General features: G+C 40.8%; 1 protein-coding gene across 1 annotated transcript; it reads right to left on the bottom strand.

Moving 5' to 3' along the window:
- PRDM4 (PR domain containing 4) lies at positions 1 to 24165 on the bottom strand. Its single transcript, XM_010853368.1, has 11 exons — positions 23828 to 24165; positions 19295 to 19428; positions 17420 to 17605; positions 15010 to 15804; positions 10638 to 10787; positions 9532 to 9650; positions 8528 to 8613; positions 7463 to 7590; positions 6188 to 6502; positions 4895 to 5063; positions 1 to 1673 (listed from the first exon to the last, which is right to left on the bottom strand). Exons 1-11 carry the CDS (start codon positions 23836 to 23838, stop codon positions 1361 to 1363), a joined length of 2406 nt encoding a protein of 801 aa, XP_010851670.1. The 5' UTR covers positions 23839 to 24165; the 3' UTR covers positions 1 to 1360.
- Positions 24166 to 24171: the final 6 nt, after the last annotated feature.

Genomic DNA, 24171 nt, shown 5'->3' with positions numbered 1-24171 from the left:
TTTTTTAAAAAGGTTTTATTTTAATCCTTCCTAGAGGAATACAGATTTGAATGAAATACATTCATTCCATAAATACATTAGCAGCAAAACCTTCCCACCAGAGTCCTCTCCACTCCAGCCCAGAGGTTGTGCCTTAGAGCAGGAGAGCATGTTCCATCAACCGTTGACTTCAGGATGTTTGCTTCTTGCTGAAAGCAGGCTATACATGAGAAAAACCAGATGACAGATCAGATGGGTAGGTGAATTAAGCTGGAACCCTGAAAATACATCCACGTGGTGACCATTTGACCTTCTGCACCTTCCAAACCCTCTGGAATCCACAGTGTTTAACTGATGAGGTCCTTCACCACAGACAACTGGGAGCGCCTAACCTTGCAAACACACCAACATGTCTTCTCATTCTGAGCTGGCAACATTTTAACGGTGTCTTGATCCTTTTCAGAGAATCAGCCAGATAGAAAGGATCACTCCCTCCTTCTTTCCATGGGCCAAGGTACCTCTCTGTCAGTTGGTCCACATGTCCTTGCTATCAGGAGACAACGCAACAGGCGTTACTTGGCTTGTTAGACCTCCAGATACTCTGCCCGGGTGCTCGAGGCTTCACTGGAGAGAGATGTGTCGAAACCTTCAAAGACCTCTAAGGAACAGCAATCGGGTCTCTCACCCCAGCTTCCATCAGAGCACGTGACAGAAGCACTCTGGACAGTGGCCCAGGCGCCTCTCCTTTTCTTCTCTCCATTAGTGCCTGCTGCCTGGCTGCTCCTTTCTCACCTGCCCTCTAGGTACCTGTGAAATTCTGGGAAGCAAGATCTACCCTAAACTCCCCAGCAGCCAGGAGAGATGAAGGCAGGTGGTGCTTTAAATCTGTGAACCGCCGTCAGAGTAACAAGCTTACACTGTTACGTTTCAATCCATTCCGGGATGTGTTTAAGTCACAAGTCTGCATAAAACGTAATACCAGAACCACAATCAGGACGACTGTGACGCAGGGACCAAGTCAACGGTTGCTACCAAATCAATGGGTTGGGAGAAAAACGAAATAATGAAAGAATTTAAAATAAATCTGATTTGTTGGGCATGTTATCACCCAGATTATCACGTAAATAAAGAACAGATCCCCAAACCTGACACCTGCCTCCCCATACACCACTTAAAAAGAGGACACGTGCTCTATTCTCAATATTTTTAAAAGTGTTTTCATTAGGATACTCTTCTATAAGTGCTTTATCCATTCCCATTTAGTCTGTTTTGACTGTTGGCTGGAAGGAATCAAACTATTTTATATAAAAACCACTGTAGTGAATAACTGGTTATGTGTTTTTCCCTTTTGCATTTTCCATCCAGAATAGTCAGCTTCTTTCTATTTATGTGCAGAGAGAGAGTCATCTGCTGAATACACAGCACTGCCGATGCGACAGTCCTCTGTCCCCACCGAGTCCACCAGCTCTTCCTCCTCTGAGTCATCTTCCTCCTCCTCCTCCTGTGCTGATGAACTGGAGGTGGGCCCTTTGCAGGTTTTTAGGTGTCGGGTGAGATGATATTTGGTTAGATAAGCCTTTGTACATTTTTCACAGACATAATCCCGTTTTCCTTCATGTGAATTGAGATGTTTCTTTAAGTGATTTGTCCTCAAGAACAACTTGTCACACTTGGGACACTTGATCTGGCGTTCTCTAAGAGGAACACAAGGAAAAAACAAAACAAAACATTTGATTTGGGGTTACAAAAACAACTGAGGCACACACTTACTCTGCACAACCTCAAGACCTTTGTTTGAGAAGCTCTACCCAACTAGAATCAAACTTCTCTATAGGAGATGTATCATATAGAACAGCCATAAGACATGCGTGCAGTTTAAACAGCACAGACTGATTTTGCCTGTTTTAGAATTCTAGGTAAATGGGATTGTACTGTATGTATCTCTTTTGTGTTTTTGCTTCTTTTTGAAATTCAGTCAAGTTGCTTCCATGGCAGGAGGCTACTTACCAATATACCACAACTTGGTTGTGGCGCTGGCTCTGTTGTTAATGGGTACTCTGGGGGTTTTGTTTTTTAACACCATAGGCAAGACTGCTATGTGAACATTTCTACACCGGTATGTGGGTCTGTTCCTCTAGGGCATATACTCAGGAGAGGCACAGCTGGATCCAAGGATATGCACACCTTCAATTTTACCACAATGATGCTACGCTATTTTCCAACGCTGTTGTATCAATATACACGTCCATCAACAGCCATTTCAGAGCTCCTGTTGCCCCACATTCTTACTAACTGGAAGACTCAAATTTGAAAATGTTTGCCAACTGACCAACATAATGGTATCTAACTATAGTGTTAACAGTAGCCCCTAGAAGTATCCAATTCAAGACGTCAGCAGTGTCAAGGCTGGAGTAATAACCCTGGCCCAGACATCTTAGAGCTGACAAGAAACTTGGGGATCATACAGAGTACGAATTTTTTAACTTTTTTTGAGCATCTGAACGCTGTTTCTTAATGAAAATCCAACATGTTAAACAGATAAAATGGGGCACTCAACCCTGACTGAACCTTAGACCCACTTGGCGAGCTTTTTAAAAATACTAAGGCCAGGGCTCTGCCCCTGATCAGCTAAATCAGAATCCCTGGAGGTGGGGCCTTAGACCAATCATTGTTTCTCACATTTCCCAAGTGACTATCAAAAGCAGTGCTAGGGGCTGAATACCTAAATTGGTATGCTGATGCTTCAGCTCATAACGCGATGGGAGCTGGAGGTAGGGACCTACGGTTTAGATGAGGTTATGAGGATGGGACCCCAATGATGGGGTTATATCCTCAGAAGAAGAGAAAGAGAGATCAGAGCTTGTCCACTCTCTCCTCCACCTGAGCACATAACAAGAAGGAAGCCAGGAAGAAGGCCCTCATCAGAGCCCAACCATGCTGGCACCCTGGTCTCAACTTTCAGATTCCAGAAGTTTAAGAATATAAATTTCTTTTGTTTAAGCCGCCACTCAGTCTATGGTATTTTGATGTGGCAGCTCAAGCTAATATAAGCAGCTAGACTAAATGACCCCAGAGAGCTCTTTCAGTTCCAACTATGTAAAACTATATATAAAATTTGATAATTAATGTATCTAATTTCTAAAATTTCATACTAATAATGAAACCACTTAATGAAAACTTTGTTTTAAAAGGTCATTCTGAGAGTCAGGAATGTAGATCCAGACTCCTTTGGTATTTTAGTGTTTCAGGTTGCACTGTGATTACAAATCAGATAAAAGAGCTGATACAAAAACAAAATATTTATCTAAAACCCATGATAAGAACACCGATACAGTATACTAACGCATATATATGGAATTTAGAAAGATGGTAACAATAACCCTGTGTACGAGACAGCAAAAGAGACAGTGATGTATAGAACAGTCTTATGGACTCTGTGGGAGAGGGAGAGGGTGGGAAGATTTGGAAGAATGGCATTGAAATATGTATAATATCACGTATGAAATGAGTCGCCAGTCCAGGTTCGATGCACGATACTGGATGCTTGGGGCTGGTGCACTGGGACGACCCAGAGGGATGGTATGGGGAGGGAGAGGGGGAGGGAGGAGGGTTCAGGATGGGGAACACATGTATACCTGTGGCGGATTCATTTCGATATTTGGCAAAACTAATACAATATTTTAAAGTTTAAAAATAAAATAAAATTTAAAAAATAAAAAAAAGAATAAAGGTTCCATTTTTGATGTATTTCTAAATAAAATACAAGCTAATGTTTTCTCCCTCTTCTAACACTTGCTAAAAGCGAAGGACCACAGAACCTGCTCTCTTCTATTTGTCACTGTAACTATAACACAGCCTGGACAATTAATTACAGTTGGATTCATGCAATAAATTCCTAACGAGCTGTCCAATATTTGGCCTTCTCCTCCTTCCACCCCCTTGGCCTGCTGCCAGAGTAGTCTCTATAAAACAGACATCTCACCATGACATTCTTTCCCTTAAAATCCTTCAATGCTTGTGCAAGAATGTGAATACATTTAACATCACTGAGCTACACACTTAAAAAGGGTTAAGACAGAAAAATTTATGTGTTATATACCATAACGAAAATACGCACATGCACACACACGCACAAAGCAGGGTAATTCCTGGTACATGGGGAGGAAAAATGCCCCTATGACTCTCCATTATTCCCAGAATGAAATTTAATTTTGAACTGGATAAAAGGCTCTTCATTACTGGCTGCTGCCTCCCGCTACTGCTCTCACATACATGGGGTGCTCTCACTATAGAGAACCACTTTCATTTCATAGTCCTTTTCACATTCATGTTTCTACATACCCCGTTTCGTCTGTCTAGCAGACTATTCCCTGAATAACTCTAATTTACCTTAACACTTAGCTCCAACTACCAGGAAGCTTTCTCAGGATACTCACAGACTGGGCGAGGTAACCCTCTTCTATAGTCTTTCAGGATCCTACACTTACTCTAACATCTGCAACACAGCATGGCAAGTATTTACTCTTCTGTTTCTCTTAATGGCCTCTGAGCTCTTTAAATCCAAGGACCATTCTCATCTTTGTATTTTCACCATTTAGCAAATTGCTGAACTTCAAGGAGGTACTTAAAAATTTGTTAATCAAATGAAAGTATGTTTCAAAAATATAAAAGAAAAAAGGAAATAGAGTAGAAGTGAAAATAAGAAAACAAAGCAAGCACATAAACTCTTCCAGGATAAACGAGAACCTTAGCTTTGTGACCTATGTGGTCGGAACACAATCTGTGTGGTCAGAGAACACAGGCTGTGTGGAACACAGGAGACAGCTACAGGCGCCATGGCGGGAGAGAGACAGTGAGCAGGCACACACAAGCCCCCATTCATCGCCTGAGCAATGGTCAGCTACAGGTCACTCACTGCGTGTGGATGAGCACGTGCTGCTTGAGGTCTTGCCTCCGCATGAACAACTTGTCACAGTAGTCACACTTGAGGTTCTTCTCCCCCGTGTGGATGACCATGTGGGATTCCAGGTGAGCCTTCTGGGTGAAAGACTTGTCACACAAAGTACACCTGTAGTTCTTCTGACCTGCATATTAACCCGAATGATCACACTGTGAATCAAAGTGCCAAGAGCACTCTCGGCATGGAGAGACACATTGTACAGGTATGTGGCAGAGGCAGGAATAAAACAGAATTGACTGGTACCTGGAACCTCACATTCTAGGACTGTCTACCTAGAGCCACTCAGAGCCACTGAATTATATGCTGCGACTAAAGCTAGTGAAGCTAACAAACCTGACCTATGACTGCTTATCTACACACACACTCTTTACTGTTTACAGCTAACACACGATACAAGTTCTGGGGGAAAAAAATCACTTATAATCCTAGTGCCTAACTTAATTCAATCTTTTTTTTTTTTTTAAAAAAAAGACCTCAAGAATTCTAGTACTTGTCCATAAGCAAACATTTTTACAACCTAAATTTTAGTTTTCTTTTTTAAATAAAATACATGTCTTCATAAACCAAGGATGAAATAAAATCTTAAGAATGCAGAAAAAAAGTTACTCTAAGTCAGGGGTTAGCAAACCTTTTCTTATAAGCCATTCCGAATCTTAAGGTTTGTGGGCCACACACACTCTGCTGGAACTACTCAGTCTTAATGGAAAAGGATAAGGAAGAATTTTACCTTCAAAGCTTTGGAGAAAATGACCCAACCAAGAAAACCAAACTAAACCAGTTATTGTTACAGTGCATATGATAAAACCTTACAGCTAAGAGAAAGGGTTTGGTGTGCATGGAGTTTAGAAAATAGAAACTCAATAAATTCTAGTGGTATTCAACAAACAATATTCAAAGGACAGAAACTGGCTCTGGCTAGTGACAGGGGTGACCTCTAATAGTACGCTCTAGCTGTTTCTGAAGAATTACCTTCAGGTCCAAACACATAGATGAACTCCCTGATTATTAACTGCATTTTCCCAGTCACCTTCAAACTATGACTAGGCCACCTGGAAGATGGAGCAACTTAGTAATATTCTCTGAGGAGGCAGTTATTCCACACAATTCATGACCCAATGAAGTCCTCCTGTCAGCCAGCCAATTCTCTAACATCTAATCTCAACCCTATTTGGAAAACTTGTCTTGCTGCCACGCCCTTACCAATTTCTAATTTTTCAAAATCCCACTTCATGGTCCAGGACAGCTTACCTGTGTGTATCTTAAGATGGGTCCGCAGGTTGCTGGGATCACTGAAAGCCTTGCTACAGAAATCGCACTTGTGGGGCTTCATACCCATGTGACCCATAAAGTGGACGTGAAGTTTGGAAGGAGAGATAAAAGCCTGGGGGCACATGGAGCACTTCCACTTCCTCTCTTTGCTATGGCTTGGCCCATGGCTGCTGCTGTGGCCGTGGCTAGGAAGGTGGTTATGGATGTGGCTGCTCAGGTGGGCTTTGAACTCAGTATAGGAACTGCACTCCTTGCCACAGTTACAGAGATGCACATCTGGGTGTTCAGGAACACCTTAAAAATAAAATTACTCAATGTACTTACTTCAATTTTAAAACTTAGTGATTGTTGCTTCTAATTTTCCCTTCTATCAAAATTTCCAGCTTGCCCACTACCTGTAGAATTAAACAAATCTTGTTCAATGCTCTAGTCCCAGCATCTCAAATAGTGTGTCGGGCACATAGGGAAGACCTGGTAAATACTAAACTTTAAGGCATCTTCCAAGGCAATAAACTGAAAATTTTGTTACACACGAACTCTTGTGTGTGTGGGGGGCGGGGCAGAAGTTTTATTACAGTGAAAATGGACAGAGAACGCTTCTGACACAGACATCAGAAAGGGGACGGAGTGTCATCACTTGTCATTATGACACAGCGCAAAGAAAGAGACTATGACGGTTAAATCAACTCACAGCATGTCCTTTATGAACCTAAAACTGTAACGGTTCGAAAAGGAACCCAGGAACTGCAAATTCCCCAAAGTCCTAACACAAAGTTCATGCTGCCTGGCTGGTATGGCTGCCTGGTTCTTCAGCATATGAAGAATTTCACAGATCTTAACACTTCTATCGTAAGGTTAATATTTTGCTTTTACATACACACAGGTATGTGGTTTGCTTTTGCTGCTGCTAAGTCACTTCAGTTGTGTCCGACTCTGTGCGACCCCATAGACGGCAGCCTACCAGGCTCCTCCGTCCCTGGGATTCTCCAGGCAAGAACACTGGAGTGGGTTGCCATTTCCTTCTCCAATGAATGAAAGTGAAAAGTGAAAGTGAAGTCGCTCAGTCGTGTCCGACTCTTAGCGACCCCATGGACTTTAGCCCACCAGGCTCCTCCATCCACGGGATTTTCCAGGCAAGAATGCTGGAGTGGGGTGTTCTGCTTACACATAAATCATTACCAAAACTATACTACTGATCCTTGGTATTTTTACTGTGTTAGATTCATGACAAACAAATCTTATATATAAACTTACCAATCTGCTGAGCATAATCCCGGCTGTAATAAAAAAGCAGTTCATTTTCAGGAGGGATATCTTGGGAAGTACAGAAGTAGATTTTTCCATCATGGGGATAAGCCACCAAATTCTGTTCTTCCCGATTCCTTTAACAAATCAAACATATTAATTTTATCTTATTATTTATTTACTTAAAAATTTTTTGGGGGCCACACTGCATAGCTTGTAGAATCTCAGTTCCCCATCCAGGGAATGACCATCAAGCATATTAATTTTGAAATATATACTAAATATATCATATCCCTATAGTGAAATCTTACATGAAAACTTAGATGTACTATTTCTCTAGGTCATTTCTCTAATTACCTATACTACCTGTTAGGGTTAACTTGTTTAGAAACAGAACTCTTACTTCAGTATATCACCTCATTGCTCTTTATAGTCAGAAACACTCTAGTCTACTGCTAGAAGAAAAGTAAGTAAAATGAAGCCTTAAAACACTATGACAAAGACACAGAAATAGACAGAATTAACACAGCAGCCTAAGGGGTTGATTGTATGTGTGCATGCTAAGTCACTTCAGTTGTGTCTGACTCTGTGCGACCCTACAGACAGTAGCCCTCCAGGCCCCTCTGTCCATGGGGATTCTCCAGGCAAGAATACTGGAGGGGGTTGTCATGCCCTCCTCCAGGGGATCTTTCTGATCTAGGGATCAAACTGGCATCTCTTATGTCGCCTGTACCGGCAGGTAGGTTCTTTACCACTAGCGCTGCCTGAGAAGCCCAAGGGGTTGACCAATAGCCAATATAAAGAAAAGGAACCTACTCAAAAATTCAATGGTAACTGTATCATTTTTTATTGCACTGGTAATTGAACAAGCTGCTCATAAAAAAGGGATAATTTCTTATATTTTAATTTATAATCACCATTAGTCAACAACTACTGGAGTGAAGAAAATTAAAAGCCTTAGGCTTTAAAGCTATGTTCAGATATCACTGTCATTGGATTCTTCAATTCTTTCCTATTGCATTCAAAGTTTCCTACTGAAAAATATCCAAATCATAACTATTTATTGCATCTCACCTGGCTTTGCGCACAAACATCATCCAATTACATTCATTTTCGTCAGTTGTAATGATGCAGAATTCTAGGACACCATTGTGGTATATCTGCCAACAGAAGGCAAACATACACATCAAATGAACTGACAAGTTCTTGCAATAATCTCATTTACTTTGCAGTAGGTACCAGCTTTCCTAGCCAGTGTGAAAACACATGGCTGTCCTCTCACGTGTCTTTCATTTCACCAATCACCCTATTTCCAGCAATAAAGACCACTAGAGATCTACAGTTAGTGCTCAGTATACAGAATCATGTTGCTCTTGATTAGTCACATTTTGGCTTGACTGGAATAGACATTAAAAACTCTAGTTGTCTTCATCACCCACCACACAAATGGACATTAAGGTCAGAGAACCACCTCTTATTTTTTTCTCCAGTCAACCTAGCATTCCTGTGTTCTCGTCTGGACAACACAACTAAAGTCCCCAATGCCAGTGGCACTTCACCTCTCCAACTATCACAAGACCCATTTCCGCCTTAATTCAACGTTAACAAGCATCATTCCCAAACTACTAAGATTCTATATAAACATGTTATAGGAACAGGTGTGTATATCAGAAACTTAAGTTTTCAGCCCCTTTCATTAGAAAACTAGAGAAATAATCTTAGCTTCCAAGTCTAGAATTGTTTCCCTAGGTAAATCTTTGAATGCTTTAGCTGATTACAAAATAAGACTTTCAACATATAAACAAAGTCCAAAGCCTGAGCTGCCACAAGTAATAAAAATGAGCAGTCATTGGGTTACTAACAAAATGGAGACTAAAACAGTTTATCTTCTATATTCAATATCTGACATTTTGCTATGTATTAAAATTTGGCTACCAAGAACAGAAAGTAGTATTCAATGACTGATGGATGACTGACACTGTATGAATCTTGGCTAAGTTTGACTTTTACATCGCTTTTAACTACTTCATTACTCTAAAAGCATCCAAAAGTCACAGAAAATTTCCAAAAACACTGACCTTCCAGATATGATTAACCGCCTTGTCTGTCCATTCTGCTACTTCCATGGAGTGACTTTGCTGGCCAATGAGAGGCCCGAAGCAAGTCCGAACAGGGATGGTTTCTCCAGTCCACACACCTATCAGTGGAAGGACACCAACTACACAGTGATTTAAACGTCTAATAGGATAGAGAAGACAGTAGCTTAACTCATGCCAAGAGTCTTATTTTCCATGAATCTATGAACTGCTGATATTCTAGCACTCCTGAAAGGTAGGTACGTCTTATGGGTTCTATTCTATAAATAAGGAAAAAGTAATGAACAGATTGGACTGGGCTCAGGAGAAATATGCAGATTAAGAAGCAGTATCAGAAATTCCTGAACCAATGTTTATACACAAGGAACCATGTCCCTCAAAGTTGATACATAAAAAGGATCAGACAACACTACTCTATTATAAAAAAGTAAAGCAATTACTACAAAATAAATCAAACTTCTAAGATCATTTGTGCTTAAAGCACTGCTCTTTATTACCTAGGTGGTTTAATGCTTTCAACTGACTGATGCCTAAGCTACACCTGAAAGAACAATGAGTCTAGTATCGTATTTTCAAAGAATGGCACAAAGATTCAGATACCACGTTACATTCCAGTATGGATAAGCATACCGTGGCAGTCTGTATTTCTTACTCCCTTTTCCTAAGGAGTATTAAGCAATTTATAAACATTGACAGAAAGTATTTTTGGTAATAAAAAGTTATAAATGGTAAATTTTCCAGGTTTTATAAAAGAAACTAAGTTTCAAGGAGTGATTTGTCATGATAATTGACAGTGGATGATACAGCTGAAAATACAAGCCAAGTCTTCAAAGATTCAGCCTTTGAGGAGGATTCTCTTCTCTATTCAATCCTGATCCTAAGAAAGGGGAACTTTTCCAATAAAGTGTTCAACCTGATTTAGTGCTATCACCACTGGACAAGTATTCCATAAAAGGATAAATATTCAGCCATACACTGACTTCTGGATCAAGCAAGTAATCTCTAAATTATACACATCCACTTTTACAAGTGTTCCCTACAAAGGAAGAAGAGACTTTGATCAAGTTTTATGGTTCCCAGGGTCTTACCAACATCTGCTCCCACAATTGACTGGCGGAGAACAAGCTGCTTTGGGAGAGAAAGCCTGGCTCTGCTCTCTATTGGAGTGTCAGGAACAAAAGTCACCGGTCCGTGATCAGGGCAGTCTGAGGGATAGGCTCGGTCACAGAGAGTGCACCCTGCAGATGACAAATGTGAGACATAAATGGGGTCAGTTCCAGCAGACAGATCAAAGACCACCTGCTTTATTTAAATGTGAATTATTAAAATGTAACCAGTATGAAGCAGGGTTCTAGGAGAAATGCTCTGATCAAAGGGCCACTTTATTACACGTACATGTATACCCACTCATATCCTTCTTCAGCAAGATTCGATTTTTTTTTTTTTACTACAAATGGACAAGTTTCCTATTCAGTGCATAAGAAAAACACTGATCAAAAAATAACACATTACTTCAAGAATCAAGTGTGTCATTTCTTACATTAAGTGGACAAGTAATTCCTTCAGATATGATGTTCTGAAGTCGAAAAGATTCAGAGTCTACCAAACTCTGAGAGGAAACTGAGCTGAAACGCTGTCGGTGATGCAGTGACAACACAGCACAACGCAGTCAGAGACGCTGACACCACCGCTCGCTCCTGCTTCACTGTTAACAAACTGGCTGACCACGTTTGGATGACAGGTTCTTAAGACAAAGAAAATACGCAGTCTGCTCTTCAGGACAGCAGGTAGGATCATACTCTTGCAGACATATTTGCTTAACATTCTTAATTTCTTATTGTTCATATGGTCTTTCTTTTTGTATTGTCAAAAAAACAATGCTGACTTCATACATTGTTCTATGCTTATTGTAACTTCACGTTTACAAGCTCAGGAGTGTCCTCCTCCACAAATCTTTTTTGCTCTTTACTTTCCTTTCTCCTTGATAAGGAGTAGTATTCATGACCCTATTTCGTCAATGACTGTTCAAATTTTCCAAATTCATTCACAAAACAGCTGAAATACGTAGAACCACAGTCTTCTAGGCGCCTTTATTCCCCTAAACAACCTATTAGAAATTACCAGTTAAATGGCGTAAAATATCAGTTAAAGTTTTCATATTTAGCCAAAGTAGTAATAATACGTTACTTCTTCAAGTACTACTTGATTTAAAATTCTTTAAAATCAGACTAGAGATCCCCTACACTCTATGAGGACTTATTCTCCAATGCTCCTAATTATAAACCATGTTAAAACTCTTCAAACAAAGGAGATTCAGATTTCATATGACAAAAAAAGGGTCATAGGCTTCCTTCAAAGAGAATACCAATGGTGAATAAGTCATGTAAGATGCTGAACATCATTAGTTATTAAGGAAATGCAAATTAAAACAATGAGATGCCATTTCACACCTACTATGACTGCTATAAATACACATTTTTTTTTTTCTTTACAAATAAAATTCAATTATTACTAGAAAAAAAAGGAAATCTTGGCAAAGATGTAGAGAAACTGGAACCTTCATACACTGATGCTGGGAATATAAAATGGTGCAGCTACTTTCGAAAACAGTCTGGCGATTCCTCAAAAAGAGGAATTTCAATCCCATATATATCCAAGAATTAAAAACATACGTTCATTCAAAAACCTGTATGTGAATGTTCATACCAGCACTGAATAGTCAAAAAGGAGAAACAACAAAATGTTCATGAAAAATAAATGGATGAACAAAATGTGGAATATCCATACAATGGAATATTATTCTGATACATGCTATAACGTGGATAAGCCATCACAACATTATGCTAAGGGAAAGAAGCCAGGCACAGCCATATACAGTAGGATTCCATTTATATGACATGTCTAGACTAGGCGAATCCATAGATAAAGCAGTTTAGTGGTTACCTGAGAATGGGGAGTGGAGGTAAGAGCAACTGCTAACAAGGTTTCTTTATGAAGTAACAAAAATTTTTGAATTAGATAGTAGTGATTGTTGTCACTACAACCTTGTCATTATACTAAAAACCACCATTATATTAAAAACCATACACTAAATGTGTATGTGAATTACATTTCTTCTGAAAAACACTCAGAAGCAAGAGGTTCCACTTGCCCACTTGAAAAAGGATCAACAGGAGACGTCCCTGGCAGTCCAGTGGGTAAGACGACAGGTTTTGACTGCAGGGGGCACAAGTCTGATCCCTGGTCAGGGGACGAGGATCCCACACGACGCTAGATGTAGACCCTCCCCGCAGAAGGATAAATAGACTGACTTAAACCACCTCTTACGTTCTCCTCAATTAATGACTATACATTAATTACAATCCTGAATTATTTTAAAATTATAAATTTGAGACTTTAAAGGGTTAACACGAAAGGTCTCCCCACGGTTTGGCTTCAGTAGCACCAGAAGCCTCCTACTTTCCTGACCATCCTGTTCAACTTACTTTAGAAGCTCTTCCTCTGCCACTGTACCTTAGCATACCTAGCCTTGTCATTCCACACAATTAACTAGGATAGGATCTCACCTCACTTCCATGGCTATGATTAACACCTTAATGCTGAGGATTCCTGAATATTTCCGGATAGATCTCTGAGCTCCAGACTCAAGTTCTCACCCGACATCTCTAGGTATCACTGGATACTGAAATCAACATGTCTGACACTGGACTCACCTACACGCATCAAAAACAAAACAAGGGACTTCCTGGTGGTCCGGAGGAGGAACCTGCCTACCAGTGCAGGGGACATGGCTTTGATCCCTGATCCAGGAAGATTCCACATGCCTCGGAGCACCTAAGTCCATGGGCCTCAAAGACTGAGGCCCACGCTCTAGGACCCGTGCCTCACAACAAGAGAAGCCACAGTGAGCAGCCCACACACCGCAACCAAGAGTGGCCTTCACTGCCCACAGCTAGAAAGACCTCACGGAGTAAGGAAGATCAAGGGCAGCCAAAAAAAAAACCACTCCACCTCCATCGTTCATCATCCTAAGGAATGGTCACTATCCACCTAGTTTCCCAGCCAGAAACCAGTAATTTCTCCTTAAACCTTCTCTCCTCCAACTTCACCCAATCAACAAGATCTATTCAGTTTTCTGTTAATATTTTCCACTTTTTCCATCATTATCTATATTCTAGATTGGAATACCATGACCTTGCACTTAAACCATGGCATCTTTACCTCTCTGCCACTAACAAGCCTGCTACCCTCACACCACAGCAGAACCCCTATCCCAACCCTCCCTCCTCAAAATCCCTGTCTGCTCTTTGAAGACCCTCTGTGTGCTGGCCCCTACTTCTCTCATCACATACCCCTCTCCCCACCTCTGTTTTTTTTTTTTTTTTTTTTGAGGCGGGGAGGGTTGTATTTTTTTGGTTGTACCGCACCACATGTAGGATTCTAGCCCCCGATCAGGGATCGAACTTGTGCCCCCTGCAGTGGAAGCTCAGAGTCCCAACCACTGGACCACCAGGGAAATCCCTCTCCACTTGTTTTATGCTTCAGCAATCCTGAACCACTCACAATTCTTTCAAACTACAGGTGCCAGTTCCCACGGGGCACACTGTTCCTCCTGATTCTCCACTTTGGACATGTCTGCTCTTCAGGTCTGTGTTAACACATATGTAGTCTTCCCTGCACTTTCCACAGTCTGGTGAGACGCTCCCAGCTCAGGCTTCTTTAGCACCATACACTTAATGCCACCTTTCCACTCAGTATACCATAACGCAATAGCCTGTTCACTAGCCTGTGCTTCCCTTCAGACTGTAGGTTCCTTAAAGCCTCTCGCAGATTATTTTTATGCTGCATCTAGTACAGAGGCTGGTGCCTGCTAGCACTCAGCATGTTTACTGGGTGAATGAAGCGGTAGTGACACCAACAACTCGACTTTTTATATTGCTTTTGTTACTGTTGCCCCATAAAAAGAACTTTTACCTGCCAAACTATGGTAATTTATATGCATTCTGAGCAAAAAAAAACCCAAAAATTTTACTTGTATCCACTTACATTTTTCCACAGGGATGAAAAATTACACATGATCTAATAAATTTGTCTTATGTAGAAAAAGAGCATGGCAGGTCACACAGAATACCTTACTGAAATTTACTTATATAATTAACTCTGTGAAACCTTGGGAAATAAGTATTACTAGGCTAAGCTTATCTGTAAAATACAGAAATGACTGTTTCCTTACTTCAGGAAGATTTTTTAAGAACCAACAGAATGTCTATGTATCACTTGGCTTATGTGAGAAAAAGGCACCACATTAACACAAAGGACAATACACAGGCAAATAGAAGTTTCAAAGTCTAGTTACTTTCTACACTCCCGTAATTAACACCTGACTTTGCGACTAAACCTGTTAAGGATGATGACCCTTTCTATCAATATCTCCAAAAGAAAAAGGCTAAGCACACTCACAAATTGTAAACAAGGTTGCCATATTTTCCTTGTTTGAATTGGAGTCTTCCATTTGCAGTGAAGGTGGTACAAAAGAAAGACTGTCTGAAGAAACATCTACATGACCTGTCCCCATAGCAACCTCCTGGGTGATGGAGGAGACAGCCACAGGTTCTAGGCTTAGGCCAACTTCATGGAGGGAAACAGACTCTAGGGAGGCGAGGTTGTGTGAGGTAGAGAGTGCCACGCTTACAGAGTTGGTGCTCATGGCCACGGTGTGGATGGAGTCACTGAGGGCACTGTCAGACATCCCGTTGACCCGACTTGCAATGTGGTCTGTCTCCATAACCACAGGGAGCTCCAGGCCGTTCCCATGCATGGGTATCACACCACCATGTCCTACAGTTTCTGCTGCAAGGTTGCTGCTCACAGAGTCCACAGACAGAGGTTCATGACTTCTGGAGCCATTTGGGATTTGGGTATGCTCGCCTGCAACACCATCCATCGTCAGCTCTTCTGCCATTCCATCTGTAGAGATCGGGCTGGTGACCCTAGAGACGTTCTCCATGGTGATTGTTGTGTCCAAGGCCACCTCATGACCATCAGTGGGATGAAGACTTTGGGCACCATGTGTGTTCACAGAGCGAGAGTCTATTGAAACAATGCCTGGTTCTAATCCAACATTTCCATTGGACTGATAGGGATCTAGCGCTGAAGGGTTATTGGCGATAGACAATGCTGTATTACCATCAACATTTATGGAATTAGGGTGAATATACTGAGGAGGTGGTCTGTCAGCTAAATAAGACAAAATGCCTGGGAAAAGGAAAAGATGAGATATCAGTAACTTTTCAGTATATTAACAATTCCAAATGCTAAAAGCTATTTTTCTTACAAATGCAACTAAAGTAAAATAAGCTCCTATCTATTTCTTTGGTTTGATATATATATATATTTTATAAATAGCAACATAATACACCATAATTCAGTTTTGTGAAACTCAGAAATCATAAAAATTAATGTTCCTTTGAAGTCACTAGAAATTAATCATTTCTGCCATTAATAACATATACATGGTTGGACTTCCTGAGTCCCAAGATGCTTAAATTTGCTCTATAAGAGCTAAAAGGTCAAATCATTTAAAAGCAGATATTCCATATGAAAAATAAAATTTAATTAAATATAACTAAGTTTTTATTAAACTATCAAGAAACATTAGGCTCTATTCAAAATAAGTCACAATTATACTTGCTTTATTAAAACAGAAAAAATATTTGAACATTCCTGTTAATGAGTATATGGTGAAATGGTACATGCTGTATCTCCAATAGAAGCCCAAATTTCTAAAATGTCTTTGCAAAGTATTAAGTATATATAATAAAAACCTCAAAAATATTCATACCCTCTTGCATAAGAAACTCCTTACGGTAAACTGCCCAAAATGCATTTTGTAAATAATATACCCCAAAATATTTACATAACAGTAATAAACAAACTGGTAAAAAGTGTCCATCAATAAAGACTGATATAATAAACCATGGAATAAACCATCAGTAGAATGTAATATGTCACTAAAAAGGATGATTATGAAAACCATGTAACAGCTGGGGAAAATAACTATGTAAAAATAGAGAAAAACATTAAGTGGAAAAAAAAAGGGTATATAATTGTATTGCAAGTACTACAGTTTTCATTATGGAAAACAGTAAAAACCGCTACACAAAAATAAAAGGTAGGATGGAAGTACACCAGAAAGATGGATGATGGGACTATGAATAATTCCCCTCCCTATTTGCTAAATTTTCTGATATGAGTATATAATATTTTAGAATAAAAATTCAGTAAACTTTATAATAAACAATGACACTACAGCAGGACATGTGGTTGGTAGGAATTAGAATTGGAGAATTATAAAAACTGAACTAAGGAGAATTATAAAAACTGAACCAATTATAAAAACTGAACCTAGAAGAGACAAGGGAAGAATTGTTTATGTGCCATTAAGAAATTAACCTTTGTCAAATTGCTATATTAATAATGTTATCTATATGTTCTAAGAGGAGAAGTACATAAATACAATTTCCCCCCCACATATCTAACAGTGACAAAGAGAAAAAAGCATCATTCAAGTCTTTGAGAACTGAAGTTAACAGTCGGCTGCTATAAGGACTTCCCGGATGGTCCTGTGGCTAAGACCCCATACTCCCAATGCAGGGGGGCCTGGGTTGGATCCCTGGTCAGGGAACTAATCCCACATGCTGCAGCTAAGATTTTGCACACCACACCTGAAGATCCCACATGTCTTGACAAAGATCGAAGATCCCAAGTGCCACAACTAAGACCCGGGGCATCTAAATAAATAACTAAAACAAAACAAAAAAGGGTCGGATGTATTATTTCTTGTAAATTTCCAAATAACTGTAACACTTACCAGGTAAAATGGTTCTGAAGTAACTGCTCTCAAGGTGGGGGTAAGGTGGTGGAGGTAGGGTGTAGTTTCTTTCAGGTAACCCACACATCACCCCTCGATCCCCAATACCCATTGGGAGCATCAGAGACAAAGCAGAAGGTAGAGAGCTCAGGGAGGGACCCAGGTTTGGAATCGCCACTGGCAGGCCTACAAAAAAAAATTGTTTTCCTCAATTAAAAGTAAGTACTTTAAAATTCTGTAATCACTGGCTAAACTCTTACAAAGATTTTTGCAACAGGCAAAAATCTCACCCAGTAGCCCTTTACATCCCCAGACAGACAGTACTGGCAGACATCCACAGACAAGCCCTAAATTTAGTCTGCAAGTCAGTTTTAAAATGCCAACTTGATCGTTCAGTTATCTGTATTGCTCTTGGGTACCAAAACATTTAACTACAATTTAAAACCTAGTTTAAATACAATTTAAGAAAACAATTTATTTAGACATAAAAAGAATGGAAAGAAATATACACCAAATTTCAAAGAAATATATCAAATTTCAGAGTGGTCTCTAAGTAGTGACAGTACAGATTTTTAAAAAATATTTTTTATTGTACTTTCCATTTTATATGGTGAGAATGTATCACTTTTAAAAATTTCATAGATATGCTTCTACTTGGGGAAAAAACCTAAAGTCAGATGTAAAACTACATGTATATCTTGATATCATCTTTTGCATATATGCTATACTTCCTGATTTTTAAAAATTTACACACAATATCCACCTTGGACTACATCTATCCACACAATGCGGAAGTGACCCTGTGGCTTCCCATCATAATGAACTCACCAACTTGGGCAGTGCAGATTTGCACTATTTTTGCCACTGGAAGTATTTTTAAACAGGTTTTTCCTCCTTAATAAGAGTGTCTACTAAACGGAATGCCTAAGAAATAAACAAATGAGTTAAGAACTAATACATTTTTTTAAAATTTCTTTTGTGGACACTAAAAGGAATGTGAAGAGACCTTAATTTAGATGAATCTTATTTAACTGCTGCTGCTGCTAAGTCGCTTCAGTCGTGTCCGACTCTGTGCGACCCCATAGACGGCAGCCCACCAGGCTCCCCCATTCCTGGGATTCTACATTTTAGTAATTAAGCAGGCAATTCTCTAGAGAGAACTATTTAAACTTGCAGATTTAAAATACTCTTAAGCATTAACTCTTATTTTGATAAACAGAGTCCAATACATTACAATGTCAGAGACCCGCAAGAATCACTAGCTTACTGCTATAAGACTCAAGAGCTTGCTTCTTTTCTATTTCAATAGAAAGAAAAAATTCAACTGGGCAGATAAAAAGGTTTTAAATGTACAGTGCTGGGGGAAAATGAGCTTTCCGTACACTGTTATTCTGTCCGAGTACTGAGGCTCAGGGGGAGTTCATGTAGGAGCTCCCTCTCTGAGACCTCTTCTTTGACCATAATTCTAGGTCTGGCACATTTGTGGCTGGTGCCAAGTTTCAGGTATGGTAGAGAACAAAGCTGAATTTCTCATGTGTTCTAGGAAGAGTTAGTACAGTAATTCTCTCCTAATAACCCAGGGACAGAATGTCAAGGGCAAGGATAGATGAATGGGTAATCTTAGATAAAACACCAAGTCAACTACAGCTCTAGACAAAAGGGCACTAACTCAAGAAGAGTACAACCAGGAAAACCTGCTACCCCTATCCTACCCACTAGAACTTCAGTACTCTACAAAAATGGCTACCACAGGTGAACCTGCCATTGACCTGCTGGGCTACTCCCATCCACTCTGAAAGGGGCTCTGACCCATTCCATTTAGAAGGGTTAAGGCAATTAAGTGTTGGAATCCAGTCCCTCTCCCTTACCACTCACCTGGAGCAGGGATGGCATTGTGAGTGGGTGAGGCAGCCAACCCCAGGTGACTCCCTGAGACCGGCAAGGCATTGCTCACAGAAGATGAAGTCAGCTGCTCCATCCCCACAGGACTCAGGTTCATTTCATTCATCCTAAGAAAGATTAGACACAACCAGTTATGCAAAAATTGCCTCAGTGACTCTGTTTAAGGTACTGAAGAACCTAAAACAATGGTGGTGCAGAGATACAATTTGATCAACTACAACTTCATTTCTATGCACACAGCTCTCCGATAGTCTTTCTACTGATAAGGAAATCAGGATTCAGAGATGTTAACTTGGCTGTCATATAGCAGAAACAGGATTTAACTCAGGTGTGCCTTGTTCCAAATATTAAGCATGCTATTTAAAGCAAAGTTTGCAATCCTTAGAGTACACCCGCAATGAGGCGTTTTTGTGTTTTTAATTCACCTGTTTTCTTTCACAGTATCTCATTTCTCCAACTGGTTTATTACCTGAAACCAGGACTTGTTTTAACTTACTCAAAGAATTTTTACTAACTCTTTTCACCAGAGGTTAAAAGTGATACTAGGTCTGAATTAGACTGCAAACAGTGTGAAGAAGCACGGTATCTTCTCCATGGATCAGCATTTTATTAAAACTCTGTATAGATACCTTAATAATTAATCAATAATCTTAGTAAAATCCTCCACATAACAAGGTTCATTAGGTAAGCTAGATACTTTATAAAAAAATTACTTCATATTAGCTCACTAATTCTTCAAAATAAGGGAATCGAGGAAACTGAGTCTCAAAGAGGGCTTATCATACACCCCAAATCACAGAGCAATTAAACGGAAGAACACAGATCATGCTGCAAAACACTGTCAAAAAGCTTTTCAATACATCAAACTTTTTAAAATCTACAGACCATTTTCAGCAAGCTGAGAATCTGAGAACTGCCTTTTCTATGCAATCTATCTTGCACTGCCATTAGCAGTATCATTAGAGTAACAGGAACACTCGTAAGACCCTACTGGAGGTTATCAGGAAGTATTAGTTCCTATGTCAGAATTTAAAGACTGTCCAAAAAAAAAAATTTTAGAGACGGCCATATCATAAACAATTTCAAGAGTCCAGCCAACAGGTTATCCAAAGAAGGTCACCAGGAACCTCCAGTCCTTGTATCGAATATCACAGTGATGCAAGGTCTTATGTGTGTGCCTAAGTACATGGGAGAAGTGAAGAATAGGAAGGGGACAAATGGATCTACACACTCCTTAGCAGTGAAAACAAAACTTAATAGGTTTTTAACCTGAAAAATGGCTACATCAGCTATGAATCAACATGAAAATAGTAATTACTAACACTGATTACTCCCTTACTATAGGTATTAGACACTGGGCTGTGATAACATGTAATGATCTCACCTAATCCTTATAACTGGGCTTCCCTGGTGGCTCAGTGGTGACTAATCCACCTAGCAATGTAGGAGACGGGGGCTCTATCCCTGGGTTGGGAAGATCCCCTGGAGAAGGAAATGGCAACCCACGCCAGTCAGTATTCTATATGGGAAATTCCATGGACAGAGGAGGCTGGCAGGCTACAGTCCATGGGGTCTCAAAAGAGTTGGACAGGACTGAGGGACTAAAACAACAGTAACAGCAATCCTTATAACTACTGTGAGTAGGTATTATTCTTAATCCATTTTAGAGATGAGGAAACTGGGACTCAGACCAAGAAACCCAAAATTACATTAACTAGTAAGGGGCAGATTTAACTCCAGATCTGCCTAATTTACAGAAGTCACAGAACTGGCATTTAAATCCAGGTTCACCTAATTTAAGACAGCCAAGCTCTTAACTAAGATAATTACAATAAAAGAACTGTTTTGCCTTTGACAGTCAGTTCCAACACTCAGGATCTGTGTGTTTACACAGTGGAGTATGCTTAATGTCTGACATAAACTGTGCAACCCCATAGACGGCAGCCCACCAGGCTGCCCCGTCCCTGGGACTCTCCAGGCAAGAACACTGGAGTGGGTTGCCATTTCCTTCCCCAGTGCGTGAAAGTGAAGTGGCTCAGTCGTGTCTGACTCTTTGTGACCCCATGGACTGTAGCCCACCAGGCTCCTCCGTCCATGGGATTCTCCAGGCAAGAGTACTGGAGTGGGGTGCCATTGCCTTCTCCAGACATAAACGTATTCCTGCATTATTCCATATTTACAGACTTCAACCTTACCCCAGGCCAGGTATCTCATAAACCTCAGCTCCCAGACATTAATTAAGTGTACAAAGCTAACTGAGGACAGTACCCTGTACAGAGTAGGCACTCTGATTTGGATGAAGCAATGCAAACTCATTCTTACTAGAAAGACAACTAGAATCACATTAGCAAATGAGGTGCACCTTATGAGGGACGGCACATTAATAACTGTATTTAATTATGCTATACAAGGAAGATCCCACATGCTGTTGGGCAACTGAACCTATCTCAACCACCGAGCCCGCACACTTTATAGCCCGTGCTCCGAAACAAGAGCAGCTCCAGCAATAAGAAGCCCGTGCACCACAACCAGAGTAGCTCCCTCTCACTGCAACTAGAGAAAGCCCGCATGCAGCAACCAAGACCCAGCACAGGAAGGAAGGGAAAGGAAAGGAATGTAGGAATTCCCTGGTGGTCCAGAGGTTGGGGCTCTGTGCTTCTACCGCAAGGGCCATGGGTTTGATTCCTGGTCAGAACCAAGATTCTGCATGCCACGAGGAGAGGCAAAAAAAATTCAAAAATTCAAAATAAAAGAAGTGGCTTGACAGAAAACAACAAAATTCTGTAAAGCAATTATCCTTCAATTAAAAAAATAATTTTAAAAAAGTGCAAAACTCCGTACAACCTAAAGACGCCATAGCTACCATAAATTTCAAAGTTTCTGGGTTTGATTCTCCTGTAACTTTTTATAGCTACAAACATTAAAACTTTACAGTCAGTAGAGCAGGAATGACCTACAGAAAACGATTACAGTAATTCTTTGAAGTACAATTAAAAGCTTCCCTGGTGGCTTTGACGGTAAAGAGTCTGCCTGCAATTCGGGAGACCCGGGTTCAATCCCTGGGTCGGGAAGATCCCCTGGAGAAAGAAATGGCAAGCCACTCCCAGCATTCTTGCGGTGAAAATCCCATGAACAGAGTTGCCTGGCAGGCTACAGTCCATATGGTCGCAAAGAGTTGGACACAACTGAGCCACTTGCACATACATAGAATTAAAAGTCTGTAGCTTCAAACTCTATACTGAAAATTCCTGAGTATTCATCTGTGCAAATAATCTCAAGATAAAAATCAAAATGGTGTTTCTAGGCTGACTCTTAGACCTTCTCAAACCAGTTCAAACCAGAGTTAATGTGAGGCTCAGCAGATTTCTGCTTTGTTGTGAGTCACCAAAATGTGATGATCTCAGCAGCCATAAACCAAAGGTAACTAGTATCCCACAGAGACAAAGCAAATGAAGGGAATTTACAATACGATCCTCCTAAGACACTCTCATTCCAAAGTGCAATTCTATCCTAGCTACTTTTCATACAGGATTCTAGGAAGCAATGCTGGGAGAAGGGCCAGAATCAAGATACTGTACTAAGCTCGAAATTCTTCCCTATGTATATTCGTTGTAGAATCATTCCCTTCATCTTCTCTAGTTTACATGACCTATGTATGACCCATGGGGCTTCCCTGGTGGCTCAGACAGTAAAGAATCTATCTGCCTCCAATACAGGAGACCTGGGTTCAATCACTGGGTGGGGAAGATCCCCTGGAGAAGGAAATGGCTACCCGCTTCTTGTCTAGAGAATTCCATTGGCAGGGGAGCCTGGCGGGCTACAGTCCATGGGGTTGCAGAGAGTCCGACACAACTGAGCACACACACAAGTACGAACCATTCGCTCATCTTACTAACTTTTTGTCAGAATGACATGTAAGAACCTAACTGAAATGCAGCCACTTTGCAAATGCAATGGACAATTTTCAGTAATTCGAGTGAATTTTTAAAATCTTCCTTATCCTCAACAGCCTATGAAAGGGCCCTTTAAAGAACAGTCAAATGTAACTCTTTGGCACATTTCTATACTGTAGAGTATAGTACTTTCAACATTAAGTCTGAAGAATTAAGAACTTAATTTCTCTCCATTACCAGCCAAGCCAGCTGGTAACCAGCAAAATTCAAGGTGAAACATGGTAATGAGCTAAAAATACACCTCGAAACTCAGATTCAAATATGTAATTAAAGGCGCAAATAACTCAAAGGCAAGGATGAGGATGCACAACAAGCCAACAATCAACCTGTGGCTATTCGGAATAACTACTCACATGTGGCGCAAATCAAGCCTAATCAGAGTATATTCAACCCAATACTGGTTTCTGGATTTCCTGTTCCCTTTCGGACAAATCCATTTGCAAATCGCACCTGTAACCTGCCCAACGGCACCACAAACAAAGGCATTCTGAAGTCTTATTTGCTACATGTTTTCCAAACGTGTCACCAGCGCTCGGCCCACTAAGCTACTCACCTGTGATGCATCTGCTGGGGGCCAAGGGTCAGAGAAAAGCGCACACGGGTGGCGGGGAACCGGCATCAGGGTTTGCGTTCCAAGGTCACGTGCTACCGCATCTTGCTTACAACCGCTGCACAAACGCGGCCACTCGTCCCCGGGGCCGCCCGGGACCGCCCAACTTCTCCCGAGGGTCGGCGGCCGCGCACCCTGCCGCGAGATGGGGCATGCCAGGGGACACCCGGGGCCTTTCCTCCAGAAGCTTCGGGAGGGGGGCTGCCCGATCTGAGGGAGAGGACAAGGGCGGTCACCCAAACGTAAGGAGGATGCAGCCCCCGTCCTCCGCCGCCGGAGAGCCTGGG

The sequence above is a fragment of the Bison bison genome, unplaced genomic scaffold, assembly GCF_000754665.1.
Source record: "Bison bison bison isolate TAMUID 2011002044 unplaced genomic scaffold, Bison_UMD1.0 scf7180017864327, whole genome shotgun sequence".
In the NCBI taxonomy this organism is placed as follows: domain Eukaryota; kingdom Metazoa; phylum Chordata; class Mammalia; order Artiodactyla; family Bovidae; genus Bison; species Bison bison.
Note: the sequence above shows the minus strand (reverse complement) of the source record. Positions and strands in the feature narration are given on the sequence as shown.

Coding starts and splice junctions, on each gene's coding strand:
- PRDM4 (XM_010853368.1), bottom strand. Junction 8,614..9,531: donor CGGTTAATCATATCTGGAAG/GTCAGTGTTTTT, acceptor TTCTGTTGGCAG/ATATACCACAATGGTGTCCT. Junction 7,591..8,527: donor ATGTTTGTGCGCAAAGCCAG/GTGAGATGCAAT, acceptor GATTTGTTAAAG/GAATCGGGAAGAACAGAATT.